Genomic DNA, 16,345 nt, shown 5'->3' with positions numbered 1-16,345 from the left:
TTGCTTCTCAGTGCTTAGCAGTGACTCTTTTGCAAGCAGAGCTCTGGTTGGGGCTTCACGAGTAGCAGACCTGACAAATTAGAACCTTGTGCTTTCAGCCAAACTCACAAAACTTGTTGCCTCTACAAAACAAGTATTTGGTGGGTCGTTCTTTGGTTGGATTTGGAGTTTGAAGTTTAGATGGCATATAAGCAAAGGAGAAGAGGGAATGGATGAGATATTTAAATCATACTTGAAAAAGAAATCCGAAAAATCTGATATGCACCAAAATCATTCTGTTCTCTAGCAAGATGTGCTGCTTGCTATGGGCTTATATAAAAATGCAGAAAGGATGTTATGCAAGTAAGTGTTTCTTTGCTTGACACTCACTACGCAGCCACCTGTTAAAACATAACAGTATGGATGATTCCCAGTAGAGATATGAAAGCTTTGCTGCTTGTGATGAAGTGTGTTTACTAACCTTCAGAAAGCAAATTCTGTTGCTAGCAAAGTAGAATTTGAAAGCCTGATAAAGTGAATGCATACAAACTTTGAAAGTGGTACATAGGTTGGAAGATAGTGTTGTGCTAGTAACAGAAACAGAGCAGTGAGTTGACTCATTCTGTAGAAAACTTCATTTACTCTGTACTTCCTAAACTACAACTGTGCACAAAGGTGGGTTTAAAAACATGTTCTTCCTTGGCTATCTTCAGATTTAGCAGTATCAAAAAACCCCTCTTGACTGTCCTGTGCAATATTTAATGTGAGAACACTTGACTGGAAGCCTAAACTCAGTATCAATAAACATAATTAATTATGTATTGTCAGACCATTGAGGGGAATTTATTCTCAAAATAAATGTGGAGAAACTAATGGAAATTGCCAGAGTCTATGAACGATGGTTAGTTCTGTCTCTTCTGTCACCTGTGGTTAGATATGTGGGTGTACAGTGTTTCCGAGTATCTCTGCCTACTTGACTCTGTGTGTAAAATGTGTTGAAGAGGGTGGCTGTTTTGGAACATTTGAAAGCATTACTTAGAGTTTTGAAAAACATTAAGTTTAAAGGAACTCTGAATTGTCACTGACCACATGGAAGGAGGTAATGTTCATCAATTTATTTTAGTAATAAATGTGACCATAGACCTTGGAGTTCCTGAGCTGTAAATGCTTAATATGTAATTTATACCAAATATTTTCATATGCATGTAAATCTTGAATATGTTCTTGCAGTGTCTTTGGTTTTATTTCCTATTATTGTTTCCAGCATCCTCTTACTGCCTGTGCAGCAACCTTAACATAGACCCATAACGTCTTACGCAAAGATAATGTAATGGTTTTGTCCCTGATGACTACTGAGACCTGTAGAAATCATTATACTTGTGAATGTATGTAAGTGTAGTGGAACAGATCTTATTTACACACTAAGGGCCAGATCCTTATGGTGTAAATGAGTGCAAGTGTTTGGAAGATAAATTGCATAGACATCTCACCCTATGAGAATTTCGTTTTTGTGTGTAGTTGGTGTATTTATAAGACTAACAGTAATATTGAGGAATAGTAGTCCTGAAGGAGTTTCCTGTTATCTTGGATAATTTATTTAAGGAAGGTCTTGAAACAGGACGTTCTAATCACTGTTTGTGGCTTTCTCATAAATGAAAAACTCTGTCTGTTCCTCGTTGGAGGTGGAAGCTTTATCAGCTTAAGTATATCAGGAAACACCGATAACTTTTGACAAGCGAACTATTTCCTCTAGTAATAGTTTGTCCTATTTGTATATGGAAACTTATTAGTTATGCGTTACCAGTTGCGCTTGTAATCTCCTTTGTGTCTGTTGGCATATCACTCATAATGTTGATTTAGTATTATTTAATGTTCTTTGATCTGTTTCCTTGGTCTCGTGTGACCCAGTGTATTCAGCCAGTCAGTTAGTTTAGCCCTCATCTGTCAGGTTGCTCTTTCTAGTTCCTTTTCATCTGCTTGACATGCATTTTGTTTACTCTCTCTTGGACCTGCATTGAAAAGTTTTGATACCTCATCTCACTTGGGGCGTTTTTTTTTCTTCTCCCTGTCGCACCTTTTGCTTTCTTGACCAGCTTAATACTTGGTCTTTCTTATACTGATTTCCCCCCACCCCCCTTAGATTTTCAAGCTGGTCTTCCCCTTTCTTCACACAAATTGTGTTATGTTACTTGAGAGGATAACTGCAGGTAATTGATTTATGAGTTTATTTCCTTGGCAATTTCTGTGATGAGTATCTATGGTACGAATGAGTTTGGTAGTTCAGAGTGGTTTGGCATGTTTTCAAACATAGGTTTGAATGAGAGATGCTTTTTTAAGTGAATTGATAACCCTGCTAAAAACACCACAGTTTATATAGTGGAATGCTCTTGGAGATCACAAACTGAATTCCTCTTTAATGAAAATATTCCAGGAATGCAAGTAATGTCCTTGAACTGTTGATACTTAGTCATTAAGACCAGAGTAGATACAATCCCCAGCACTGTCCTCCCAGTACTGCTACCCACACCCCTGAGCTGAAATGCCTATGGTGTGAATGTCAGGTCCTCAAAACGTATCATTTCGTTTTGCAGGTATGCCAGATATGCCTCTGTTCTGCTGTGGTACTTGCTACAGTAAATAGAGATTTTATGTTTATTAAAGACAGACCTTAGGCTTCATTTCCTGGTTTATTTAAGGGTAACTTTCTGTTGTAAATTCTAACTAGTTCCTTTGAGAAGGAAAAGGAAATTCATGGCCACTCAAGTGTTTGATATGGTAAATAATTAAATTTGCCAAAATGTTGATGTTAACATTTACTTTGGAACTGCACTGCAGGAGGAATAAAGGTTTGCTTTCAGCACTGAAAATGAAGCTACTTTTGCTACCAGATCTTGAATGAGAGTATTGACAATACGCTCAACAAAACATGCTTTGGGAAGGAGGCCTTTCCAGTCATTTGGATGATTTATTAAAATCATTGAGGCATTAAAGAAAGTTCATTACCCAAACCATTACTGCACTGTGGACCAGAACCAGGAGATGAAATAGCTTTCTCAAGTAATAGTAGCTTATAGCTATCTAGGGAACCTGAAAACTTGGCAGTGAGAGAGGCTGCAAAGAGGAACGTTGTTGTTAATGATAGGGTATAAGCAATGAAGAGAGCTTATGGGGGTTCTGCATCCATCCTTTAGAACTATGTTGTGCAGAACATCAGCTCAGAAACCTTTGTTGTGTTCTAGGACTTTTTCATATTATTTCCTGAATTATGGAGGGTTTTGTGTGTCCTCCCACCTCTGCTCCCTGCCTGTCAGTCTAGAGAGAAGCTACAAAGTGATATTACTTTCCTTATGCTGCCTATGCAGGCTGTTTTCTACACTTCACTTTTTTCTTTTTTTTTTTTTTTCTTTCCCATTTAGCTTTGTAAGGGCTTCAGCTGAAACAGAGCTATTCCTCAGAGTTTGCCAGTACAAGTTGTTCTACAGCTGTCTAGGGATGGCGAAAGAGGGGAGGCTGTTTTCTACCTACTGAAAGTAGTTCATACATTGTGCCCTATGATACACTAAGTACAGCAGATACATTTGCAAAGGAAGCTTGTATAGTTTACTAGATCTTGCAGATAACTGGAAAGCTGATGGCCTTCCAGTGGCACAGTGTTTATAATATACTAGCTGACAGGTTAGAATGTAGTCATGCTTGGCCTGGTACCGGCTATCCATTGAAAACACTGTCGTGGTCATGGCCAAGTTGTTTGTTGTTTGCCGTAGTTTATGCTGACCTAGTAACACTATACTCAGTCATCAGTTTAGGTGGGAAAGATTGTCTTTTTTAATATAATGCAAAGCTGATCTCTGTGTGACAAATTGTTGCTACTTACAAAGAGAAATAAGAAACATTAACAACTTTAATTTCAATGAAAGTGCTCTTCTAATCTTTGGTGATATTAGCTGTTGATAAATACCAGTGTTGATCAACGGGATATAGGCAGGTGATGCAGGACATAGGTTAAAATATTTTGCTGACCTACTAACTTTCAGATTAGCTATGAAGCAAATTGCAACTTCATCCTTTTCAATAATAAAAAGAAGGATTTACATGCAGAAACTAGAGCAATGGAATAATCAGCAGCACTGATGCTTCCAAACAGGTGACTGTGTTGAAATTTTAATTCCATTAAATTTCGTGCTTTGGAGATACAGCTTGTATTTTCAGCCGTTTGTCTAGCCACATAAGCTGGAATGTGTTCAAAATGCTTGCCAAGAACAAATCCGTTGGAAGAAATGTTATACTTTGACCCAGGTTCAAGATGTTCTAAAGCAACAAGAAATAAATATTTCTGAAGAGTTGCTTAATGTTCAGCTTAGATAGTTGTGGGTTTTTTCCCTCTCCATGATCTGATATACACTTACTTAATAACATATACGTACTAATTTCCTATATATTTCTTTCTACTTTTCCTTTATTTTAACTTGACTCTTCTATCTTCTTCTATTGGCATTTGTCCTTTATAGAAAGTTTGGATGTAGAATCCTGTAGTGACAATTTATTTAAACCCAATTTAACAAGGATTTCTTTTTGTTTTGATTATCCACCATCCCCAGAAAATGTTAAGAAATTCAAGAAAGGTATTTTTCTTTCACAGATGTACTTACATTTTTGTCTTCTATTTTTGAAAAACTTTTTCAGTAAGATGTAGTGAGTATTTTGAGTGTGAACATGTTTGGATCTTTCCTTAAATCTTGTGCTTTCTTTTCGGCTGTCTGTCTGGGGTCCAGCACAATTGCCAAAGACTACATTTCGTGTGTTGACCGTCAAGTTGACAAGGGATGATAGTTGGGCATCCACATTGATGAGAGCTTTCTTGCTGAATACAAAGAACTTTTTGACTTTCCTCTGTGAGTTGGACAGAGCTGCTGTTGAGAGTTACTTGTTTTTTCTCTTGGACAGACTGCAAGATGTGATGTAACAGGCTGATTTGTGGTTAATAGCAATGGGTGAGACTGGAGCCTGGAGTATCTGCTTGATGCAAGAAATGAGCTAATGGATCCAGTTTCTATATAATAAACTTATTTCTTCTTGGAATGCTAAGTAATTTGGTTACTTTGATTATAAGCTGAAGCTAATTTTATTATTGATTAAAAATAAAGTTTTCTGAATAAGTTAATAGCGATGCTTGTAACTCTTGCTACCACAGTTACACTGTGTCCTAAAGAGATGGGAAAGAATTACCAGAAACCAAGTTGCACACACGGGGTTGCTGTGTAAGAAGCACGGACGTTTTGCTCATAACTTTGGAGAAGGTCCAGGTGATCTGAAAAGAATGAGACCAGGCTTCTCAGCAGGTGCCATATTTATGCCTTTCAGAGGACAAATGCCAAATGTAAAATTGAGAATGACATAAGAGGATGCCTTTGACTGAGGGTAGTTTTGAGGAGGGGAAGAGAGAAAGGTATGTACTTGTATCAACAGTAGAAATATGATTAAACTTGTTGGCCATGAGGTCTATTGTTAAAATTAATTCAAATTAGTGAAGTAACTTAAAGGTTTGTTTGTTCAGTTACAGGGGAGTTTTGAAGGCCTGAAAGCATGACTTGTGCTTACTTCTTTCGCTAGTTTTAGGGATGTCGTAGGTGATGACTGCGGCTCTCAGTCTCTCTAAGTTACTTTCTTGCAAAATAAAAATAAAACCAACCAACCAAACAAAACCCAACTGTTTCCTAATCTCTTGATCAGCATGCTGACAGCCCAAATTGTTATTTTTCAGTGAGAAAATGCTATTTTGGGCATCTTTTTTTAATGTAGCAACAAGACATAGGTTATTAATATACCCTTTGCTTTACCTGTAAATGGCTGTAAAAATGTAAATTTCTTTTTTTTTTTTTTTTTTTTTTTGTTCAAGACCAGGAATATTTCTGGTTTTTTTGAAGTTCAGGGTAGTCCTATTCCTAATCCTACAATTAATTCAGTTTTTTGATCTCTAAGCACTTTATTAAAAAAGGTCAGGTTAGTTTGTGATTATGGCTTTAATGCATTGCCTGGAGTGTTTTTAATCAATAAACAGTATTTGAACCATAAAGATTTTTCTTTATGGATTTTCCTATTCCTTTTTTTCTAAAGGAAAATCCTTTTTTCCATTGTCTTCTGTGCAAACCTTCCTCCCCTTTTCACTCTTTTGTCCCTGAAGTATCAGGGTAAGCAAACAACATGAAAGGAAGAACATCTGATGATTTAATTTCTGTAGGATGAAACTACAGAAAATGGTGTGCTAGGTAGAAAACTGGAAACATTTGAGTGTTCTGTGAAACCACAGACCCACATGGGGAAATTATGGTAGAGTTGCCACCCAAACTGTTTCTAAGTGGAGAAATTTATTTTTGAAAGTGAAGGCAAGCTGCTTGCTCAAGATGAAAATTTACTTGTTTTGATGGCATCATATCAAAGGCTGCTTTTCTCTCCTTCAACTTTCATCCCACCACCTCCTGACAATTTCTACTACATGCGCACAAAAGCAGATATGCCCCCTCCCAACCTAAAAAAAGCCCAAACTCGGACTATTTATAGTCTTACTCTCCCTCAGTCCATCTGTCCTGTTTCTACTGTTGTGACCCAGTGGTGTTCTGTTTTTCTCACTTCATGGGATTGCTTCGAAAATTGGCACTTCAGGCACGGTACGTGGTGCCATTTCAACTGTGGATGGGTGGTGAGAGAGAAGACATAGTGACATCTGTCAGCTAGAAGAAAAGAATGGGCTGGCAGAAGCGTTGCTCAAAATAAAGTTGAGCAGCAGAAGGGAGAGCAAAACTAAGACTCCAGAATTCAGCTAAGAAAACTGTTTTATACATTTATTTTATATACTAAAGAACTTAAATTATAAAATGTGCCGTTAGCAAAAGTGTGCGTAACCAGATGAGTCTGGTATATATAGTTGCACAATTTTTCAGCTACCTCATCTTCCTGAGGTGCTAGGAGTGGAGACTGCCTGGGAGGTGTGTAGGGAACGTGCACACCTTCAACCAGTTGGAAGCCTCACCTAGACCTTGGACTTGCAGATGTGGGTTAATATTATCAGCTTTGCTAGCATGTTTCTGCTTCTTCCAGAACATGCTATCATGGAGTCTTCTGTAGGGCTGATCACAGCTGAATGATGAAAGTTTATTTTAAGATTAACAACAATGTTTTGAGCTGCCTTAAAATTTATGACTTGAACTATTGAAATAAATGAATTATTTACTGATTAGTTGCTGAAATCGGTGGAGTCTTCCAGACTTAGTTGTAACTAACTCTGATCTGATCGTATTTTCCCTCTCTTTGGAGTAAGAACCACTGCTTCTGAACCCTCGGGGTACCAACTGAGGGCCTGAGTTTTGTTTAAATGAGGGAATGGTTTTATGTTGATAGAATATATTTCCTAAGTTTATTGGTTATTTAATTGACATGTCAGTACTGGAGACAAAATATATGTAGTATGAAGACACTTGATATGGTATGAGCACACACCATGTTGAAGTGAAAGTATTCTTATCAGAAATCAGGCTTCTTTTTCCTTCTCTTATCTAGTTTATCCTTTCTTATCTTCTCCCAACACAGCATGTGACTGTTGTTTGATTTCGCTTGACTGTATTAATTAGTAAGCTGTAGTTTATCCCACTGTTAATGCTGTATTTTGAAAGAAGGAAAGGTAGATTCAGCCTCTAAAAGGACGAAAGCAAGCCAGCATCTTACACATAAGTAAAAGGGGGGCAGGGTGTCTTTAGCACAGATTGCACTATTTCAGAACACAGATCGGCCAACTGGGGTGGGACATCTGCTGAGGTATTCCCGCAGGAATAAAGAACTGTAGTACCAGGAAATCCATTAAGTTGCATTCAGTTGGGCTGTAGTGCACATCTGTTTAGGCAGTGCAGCTGCAGCAGGAGACAGTGGTTAACATCAGCCTGGAATTCTAGTTTATGTATATGTTGAAGCATGTCTGGTTTAAACTATTAAAGCCTAGCAGTCCCAGTTGGACTCATTACTCCTAGAAAGGAGGTTTTAGGGGATTGCCTATCCCTTTTAAGATGCATTACATCAGTTTCTGCATGAAGCATGACTCCTGGCATCCCTTAGCAGAGAAGTCCTGGGATACGACAGGTGTTTCCACTCATCGCTGTGTTTTCTGGCTGTAGCTCTGGTGTGTTGGCAGCCCACTGGATTGACACGAATTATCACTCGCTTTTAGGTTAACACACCCTTCATAAGAATAGAGGAAATTCACATTTTGATGTTTGTCGTCTGATGGTCTGTAACAAGTTGTTCTACAGAATCAGAGAGTTGCAAGCAGAAGTGCAGCGTGCCCTCTTCAGAAAACAATCTGGAAAATAGGATCCTGATGCCTGGTTTTTTAAGGGCACCTCTTTGAGCTGGTTGGGATACAATAACAAATCGTGTGGGGTCAGGCATGGTGGCATGATGCTGCCCCTGAGTACAGGTTGTTTGTGTATTGATAGAAGTAAGAAGAGAATGAGAAATTGCTGTGACTTGAACGTTTAGAAGGCTGATGAAACAAGTTTTAAACCAGCTTTAAACGTTATAACAAAACTTCACTAGATGGATGTCATTAATAACGCACATTGCTAATGGCTAGTTCTTATTCATTCCTGGTTGTTACCGCTGCATATTCAAAACAATTAGTCTGTAACAATCTCATTATACATTAATTGTGATCACACGGTACTAGAGAGCTGGGGCCATGTATTTAGCACTGCTATTGCTCCTATTGAAAGAAAAGCAGGTTTTTTTCCAAAATCTCAAGGTTGCACTTCATCAGTGACTAATAATTGACCATCACTGAGTTGCAAACAGTTCTGGGGCCTCTGCTTTCAACCTGTACCTGTATTTTCAAGGCCTGTGTTCTTGCATCTAACCTGTATGCTGTAATAAGAGGCACCTGGTACCTGTGTGAGCTCTAGCTCACACAACAAATTCTCTTAATAATTTCACAAGCATAAGAGGCCAGAATTTGGGCCTTGTGCATTTGGCATAGGAACCCAGTTGGTATAAGGCCTGAGGCCTGTTCCTAGCAGAGGCCGTACTATTTTTGCTGAGCCACTTGGTACAAAAATGTATATACATTGTTTACTAGTCATGCTGTATAGGTTGGCTTATGTTTGAGTTCCTAACAAGCTAATAATTAAATACTGTTCAATCTGTTGCTACTTCTGTGGGTGCAACAGCTCCTGCTTTGGCTACAGACAGGTAAGGTTTTATAACTGTGAAGCTAGGGATGAACAGTGCATTCAGCTGATGAACAGTCGAATCCTGACTGTCCTGAGGATAATGCAGATCCAGGTTTACCCTGCGTAAGTACCGTGTCTTATATAGGTACAGACTGGACACACAGCATCAAGCTTTGTATATGTACATACTTACAAAGAGACTTTGCTTAATCTCTTATAGATGATTAATTCCCCTTTTTAAAAAGGGAAGAGGAATACATGGATATGTGTCACCAAAATCTTTTCACGTGAAGATTAACTGTTTGTACTCTATTTTAAGCATTTATTTAAAAAAAAAAAAAAAGGCTTAAAACGCTGAGAAATGTGTGGTTTGCATCCCCAGTGTACGGATCACTTAAGCATTGGGATACTCTCCTGAAACGATTCTAAATAGTGTGAGGGTTTTTTTGTTGTGGTGACATAGGCATGGTAATGTTATCCACTGTAACTAATGAACTAACCAGCTGTTGAGCAGGATTTTATTAAATATAGAACAGAAAAATTGTGTTTTTAATGAAGCTGTTAGAAATACTAAAAGTACTAAGACTATTAAAATTCTTGTGCCTGTGTAAATGGGTGTAAGGGTAGTTCTTTTCCAAAGAAATATGCTAATCGTTGTTAAGGGCAGAGGCAGTTCTGTTATGAACTGTGTTTATCACAAAGGGTGTAACTGGTCTGTGTAAAACAAAACAAAACAGTGATGCATTGGTTCAGTTGCAGTGAGACTTTGGCTGGTTAGAACTGAATTTGAAGAAGAACATAACAAAGCTGCTCTTTATTAAAGGTTTTCTTGCCTTGTATATCTTTTCACTTTCACCCTGTTTTTCACACTTGGCGTTTAGTTATGGTACATTAGCTACTCTCAGTAAATCTGGAGGAATTATCTTCCTAACAGTTTCACAAAAAACTTCACGACTATGACATATCCAGTTTCCAGAGGGGTGCTGGAAGTACTTCAAGAGTTGTCTTAGAGTGAGACCACCTCTTTCCAAAGCTTAAAAAAAAAAACAACCCAAAGGCTGTCATTCTGTAGAGGCATGTACAAATATGTGTTTCCATATCCTCTTTAGATATGACTCCCATTGGGCATTTTGCAGACTAGAACTAGGAAAAAGGCCTTCATAGTTAACAGGATCAGCTCCTTTGAGAACATTTATAAGGCAAGAGGGAGAATAAGGGACATAAGCTACCACCTTAAGTTTGGGAATGGCTTACTTGGTATGGGCAGAGAGATAAGTCATCAGGCACTATGAAAGTCCATGAGTGATTACAGCAGACAAACGTGTTTATTGCTTCAACTATTGCTCACTTCAGTTATTAATTTCCTGTCAAAACAGAAATATCACAGAGATGTTTCTATGCTGCTATCTTCATGCATTTCCACATAACCTCTTGATATCTTCTGACCACTGTCCACTTAGATACCAAATAACGAGTCATTATCAATGTGTATTAATCATTAACTGTGGAATAGTTGTGTTGCAGTCCTTGACAACTGTCAAATCTAGGATTAAACATATACCGAAGCCAGTGCAGGTGTGCATGCCACCATGGAAGCAGTGGGAGGACAGAGATTCTTCTCCTGTGCACTTTACAAACCTCCATGGCCACCAGCAGTGCTGTAAAGTTAATTAGTTAAGTACATGTTGTTGGGCATTCATCAAGTTGCTAGCCACTGGAATTGCTTAAATGGCAGTAAAAATAGGGCTGGTTTGTGGTGTTTGGGGTTTTTCCTTGGTTTTTTTTTTTTTCGCTTTTAGCACTTGAAATAGCAGGTGCCGTTCTTCTATCTCTCAGTGAATTTTAATCCTTTCTTATGGCAAAACTTTAAGATTTCCTGTCTACCTTCTTACAGTTTTTGAGTGGATTTAAGGCTTTTTATTTTTTCTGCTGATAAACAGAATAGAAAAGTCAACAGCTGTATGTAAGTAGATCATACATATAGGTTAGAAATACAGTTTTTTGTAATCATCCTTGTTTCTGTTCTAGAACTTTAAAAAGATGACTGTGAAATACTTGCATTTTTTTTATTGCTGTTTTTAATGTGACTTGTGTTCTGCGGGTTTTTTTCCTGAACAATGTGTCATCAAAATATCGTTAGCACTTGTCTGTTAAAACATGGTGGGGATAGGTTTGCTTTCTTAATCAGTGTTTTCCACTTCTCAAACAACAGATAGTTGGGGAAGAAATACTGTTATAGGCACAGATCTTATTGCTGTAAAGGACGCTGTCAATTCTTTCTTGAGATTAAATCGTTGAGGGAATTAATCTTGAATGTTTCAGATTTCTTTTTAAAGTTGTTACGTTGTTTTAAACTATGGAATTTTCTACATTTTATCACACGAGATATTGCAAGAGAATAGTAAAACGTTCAGTTTTTAATGAAATAACAATACTCTATTTTTTAGTCAGCCCAAGAGTGTCCCAAGGCTATAGTTAAATAAACTGCAAGAAGTGAAACTTCCCTCTGCCGTTTCTTGGAAAATTAACTTAAGTTTATGGAGAGCAGCATTAAACAGACTCCTTCATTTTCTCTGTTGAGACCATTCATTTTCTTTATTGAGATATTTTAAGTGCAGAAAAAGTCAATTTGAGGGCTTTATAATCTTTTTCACTGTACTTGCAATTCATTTTTCTGCACCATTCCTCCTTTAAGCAAAAGATGGCTACAAATTGTTCTTTTAGCAACGTAAATGCATGGTACAGTCGCTGCCTCGTCTGCTTTTAGTTTACAGTGTAATGCACATCCACTTCTACAATCAATAGTAACCAATAATGCTAAAGGCACACACAAGGCATGTTGGAAGATAAGTGGTCCAAAGGAATTTCTGTCCCTTTACAGAACTGCTGGTTCAACTGAAAGCAGAAGATCTAAAGGGAATTTTAACAAACGGGGCACTGCTAGCAGGCATCTCTGTAATGATCCTATTAAAACGGAGTAACATCTGCATTATCTGTGCAAGTGCAGAATGGAAGGGAACATTATGTTCTCTAATCCTGTCTGGGAGCATTATGAAGTTAAAAGGATAACATTTTACCAAATCTGTGTTTTAACATGATAGGTTACACTTAATTACCTTTTAATTACCTTTCTTGTTGGGTTTTATGCTAAGGACCCTGCCTCTAGCCCTCATCACAGAGCTTTTCTTGCCTTTGGATTGTTCATGCCAGGTTTTATCTTTGATTTTACCGTGAAAAGATGGTCTTACTGTGTCTTGAAGGCCATTATTACAATTCTTTTTCCCTAGTGTGTGAAAATCTCTGAGAATATTAATTTTATATACAAAAGACATTTCGTAGCATTCAGAATTATGTGTTTTGAATTTAGTTGTGAAGAGCAAACTCATTGGACTATGTGTTATGACTAAGGAGTAACGATGCATGGCAGAAGCCATGCAGGAGCACGAGGTGATTATTCCGGCCCTCTGACTGCCTGCACTTTAAGGCAGGAGAGTGTATTGGCTTAAATAATGTAGATTTCTCTTTTCCTCTTTACCCCTGAGGGAGTCTGATTTCCTGATCACCTATCTAGCCATATGCCGTAGCTCTTGCCAGGAACTCCGAGCGGTGTCACTGCCAGCTGAAATTACTTGTTTTCTGAGAACTGAATTATGTTGAGAATTGTCTTAAATTGCTACGCTGGCAACATCACAAAGTTTTGTGTACACACACAAAAAAATTATGCAAAAGCAGCCCTACCTTGAAATTCGTCTTAGAAACCGCTTCAAGCATTGAATTTGATCCAGATACTGAGAGGTGTTCTACACCTGCTCAGGCGCATCATGCCCTCTTTGTTCTCTTTCCAGTGCTTTTCTCAGCTTCTTTGTGCTCTGGCTAGTACAGTACAATGTTGATACAGACAAATTAAACATTTACAAAGAGAGCATATTGTCTGCTCCTATTCTGTACCAGTTAGAGCGAAGACCTAGTATAGTTAGTAAAACCTTCTAATATGTTGTGATAACTATGCTCCTTTTCTTTCCTCTTTCAACAGGATGGAACTGAAATACGGATATACGTTGACTAAGGAGTTGGAATAAGACTGAGTCCTGCTCTGTGTTACTTGTATACTTGGACCATGAACTTGCTGTTTGGCTTCACGCTTTAGGAACATTTGTAGCAACTGTGTGAAGCTGTTGGGAATCATGGCATTCTCTCCATGGAAGCTGTCCTCTCAGAAACTCGGCTTTTTTCTGGTGACTTTTGGTTTCATTTGGGGAATGATGCTTCTGCATTTTACTATTCAGCAGCAAACACAACACGAAAGCAGTTCAGTCCTGCGCGAGCAAATTTTGGATCTCAGCAAAAGATACATCAAAGCATTAGCTGAAGAAAATAAAAATGTGGTTGATGGGCCTTATGTTGGGACAGTGACAGCATACGGTAAGTGTGTGCTCTAGATTACATGATACTCTGATTAAGGGTTTTTATAAATTGTCCAAATATTTTACTTCATAATGCTGCTCAATTGACAATACTTTGCACTGTGGATTTTCTGCACAGATGGAGAAAACAGTCTTCACTTATAAGTATGAAATGGGACAAATTTTACATTCCCAGTCACTTGGAAATAAAGTTGTCTACTAATTTTTACTACATCTGTCTAGTAGCTATAATGGGTATGCCTCAGGTTATTTGTTAGAACTTCATTTAAAAAAAACTTTTTTGCTGATTTTGAGAAACTTGGAAGGCTTTTCAGTTTGTGTGTCAGTGATCTAAGTAAGAAATTCCTTGTGGAAGAAGAACTTGCCTTACTGATAAAGTGGAGACTTGCTACGTTTATTTCTCCTTCTTTCCAACTTCACTTCTTTGTTCAGTCAATTTACTTCATGTTTAAGTTCGTGTCTGGCTTAAGCTTAAATTAAGCTTAAATATATCATGTTTGCCTCAGGGTAGAGAACTCTTTTTGTGAGTTTCAGTGCTTTGTTCAGCAGTAAGTTTTGATGCTTACTCTCTTCCATTTTCTAGAACATGAGAGTTAAGTTTGTGTGCATGTGTGAGAGAAAGCATGCAGAAAAGTATGAAACATATTGCCAGAAAATATTATGAAAATAAAAACATAATCTAATTTCAGGTTAGGTGTGGCCCCTTTTCAGTCTGACAAGATCACACCGTACACCTTACTTGATTAGCCTTTTTTAAGATAACTTCATTTTCTACTCACCTATGCACTTTCAGGCTATCTGGAAAGTTAATGGCTAATTAGTCATCTAGATTTGTTTCCTTTTATAGTTGCCTTAATATTCAGCTCTGAAGAAATTGGATAGTTGTCTTTTGTAGGCTTAGACAAAGAATAAAGACTAGGATGCAACAGACAATAGCTGCACCTTTTCCTCTAGTTTTCTCTTAATACTCTTTGCTTTTTGGTGTGTGTGATGAAAATACGCTCTTGGGAGATTCTCTACATGTCTTGTTTCTGTTACCACTTTTCCTCTAAAAAAAAATAATTTTTTAGTTTGTGTGAAGGTGCTTGCCTGTAAGCCTGAGATTATCATCGCAAACATAGCTAACAATTATATTGCTTTGTTGCTTAAATAAAAAGCCATCCTGTAGTGGTTTAAGCCCAGCCAGCAACTAAAGAGCACACAGGCACTCGCTCGCTCGAGGTGGGATGGGGGAGAGAATTGGAAGAGTAAAAATGAGAAAACTTGAGATAAAGCTTGAGATAAAGACAGCTTAATAGGTAAAGCAAAAGCCATGCATGCAAGAAAAGCAAAAGAAGGAATTCATTCAGAGCTTCCCATCGGCGGGCAGGTGTTCAGCCGTCTCCAGGAAAGCAGGGCTCCATCATGAGTAATTGTTACTTGGGAAGACCAACACCATACTCTGAACATTCCCCCCCTTTTTTCCTCCTTCCCCAGCTTTAAATTGCTGAGCATGGTGTCCTGTGGTATGGAATATCCCTTTGGTCAGTTGGGGTCAGCTGTCCTGGCTGTGTCTCCTCCCAACTTCTTGTGCACCCCCTGGCTGCTTGCTGGTGGGGTGGTGTGAGAAGCAGAAAATGCCTTGACTCTGTGTAAGCACTGCTCAGCAATCATGAAAACATCCCAGTGTTATCAACACTGTTTTCAGCAGAAATCCAAAACATAGCCCCATACTCACTACTATGAAGAGAATTAACTCTACCCCAGCCAGCCAAAACCAGCACACATCCTTTTTCTGTAACTTCTACTCATTTGAGTCTGCATGTTGAGCTATACACGCATGGTAATCTTACAACGAGACACAAGCTAAATAGAGTGGTACTAAATCAATATTTAGACTGAAGATTTCCAAGCAAGCAGAGGTCCTTAGGGAATTGTGTGTAGGCTTAAAACAAAACCCTACCTGCTATATAGCCATCATCAGTGTCCCGTTACCTTGTAAGGGTGCTTGATGGTAGATGAATTGAAGAAGAGGAAAAAAAACCCACAATAAACCAAACAAAAACAATATGTCTCGAGACATTGAAGATATAAGTGCATTGATCTGTGCCGTAGCTAGATCTGATGGTACAGAATATCCATAAGCTAAGTTCCCCCTGGAGCTTGTTACCCAAGGCATTCATTTCCTGTTCCAAATCCTGCTGAGGAGTAAGTTGACTTGCTGCCAAACAGTGGTCAAGTTCCCCAGAAGTTAAACTGCATTTGAACGTGGGTGAAATAACTTTGTAAGGCTTCTGTGGAGGCAAAGCTAAGTTTTGTGTAGAAATCTCAAGTTCTGTTGCTAAGAAGAATTTTAAGTTTAAAAACAAGTTTGGACAGGTGTTTTCAATTAAGGAGTCTGAAAAGATGCAAAATAATGGTAATATATTTATTTAAAATATTAGGGTGAGTGGTGCTATCGTGAGTGAATGACACCATATTAACTAATACTTTATGAAACTGAGTAAGATAATTACTTAATAAGTTAGTTTGTCCTGTTTTGGCATACCAAATGATTTGTTGATAGCAAATGATCAGGTTAGCAGTTCAGGAATAAACACACCAATGACTAAAGTCAATGATAATGGGTAGAAGTTGGTTCACTGTTCTACGAAAATTAAAGCCCTTGCTATTTAGCCTTTTTACTTTATTTATTTTAATCCTGTCCTCTTTTTGCTATTAGCAAGCACAGTCATGATTTCCGTGTTAAAG

The 16,345-nt window shown here is 38.0% G+C and overlaps 1 protein-coding gene across 1 annotated transcript in view; it reads left to right on the top strand.

Moving 5' to 3' along the window:
- The window catches only part of MGAT5 (alpha-1,6-mannosylglycoprotein 6-beta-N-acetylglucosaminyltransferase), a 129,652-nt gene that overhangs the window by 34,172 nt on the left and 79,135 nt on the right, over positions 1-16,345 (top strand). The window contains exon 2 of the mRNA XM_054208384.1: positions 13,225-13,613. Coding sequence (XP_054064359.1) covers positions 13,376-13,613 — 238 coding nt within the window. The 5' untranslated portion in view covers positions 13,225-13,375. The remainder of the gene's footprint in view (positions 1-13,224; positions 13,614-16,345) is intronic.

Source organism: Rissa tridactyla, chromosome 7 (genome assembly GCF_028500815.1).
Source record: "Rissa tridactyla isolate bRisTri1 chromosome 7, bRisTri1.patW.cur.20221130, whole genome shotgun sequence".
Lineage (NCBI taxonomy): Eukaryota > Metazoa > Chordata > Aves > Charadriiformes > Laridae > Rissa > Rissa tridactyla.
The sequence above is the reverse complement of the archived record's forward strand: the minus strand, read 5'-3'. Positions and strand labels throughout refer to the sequence as shown.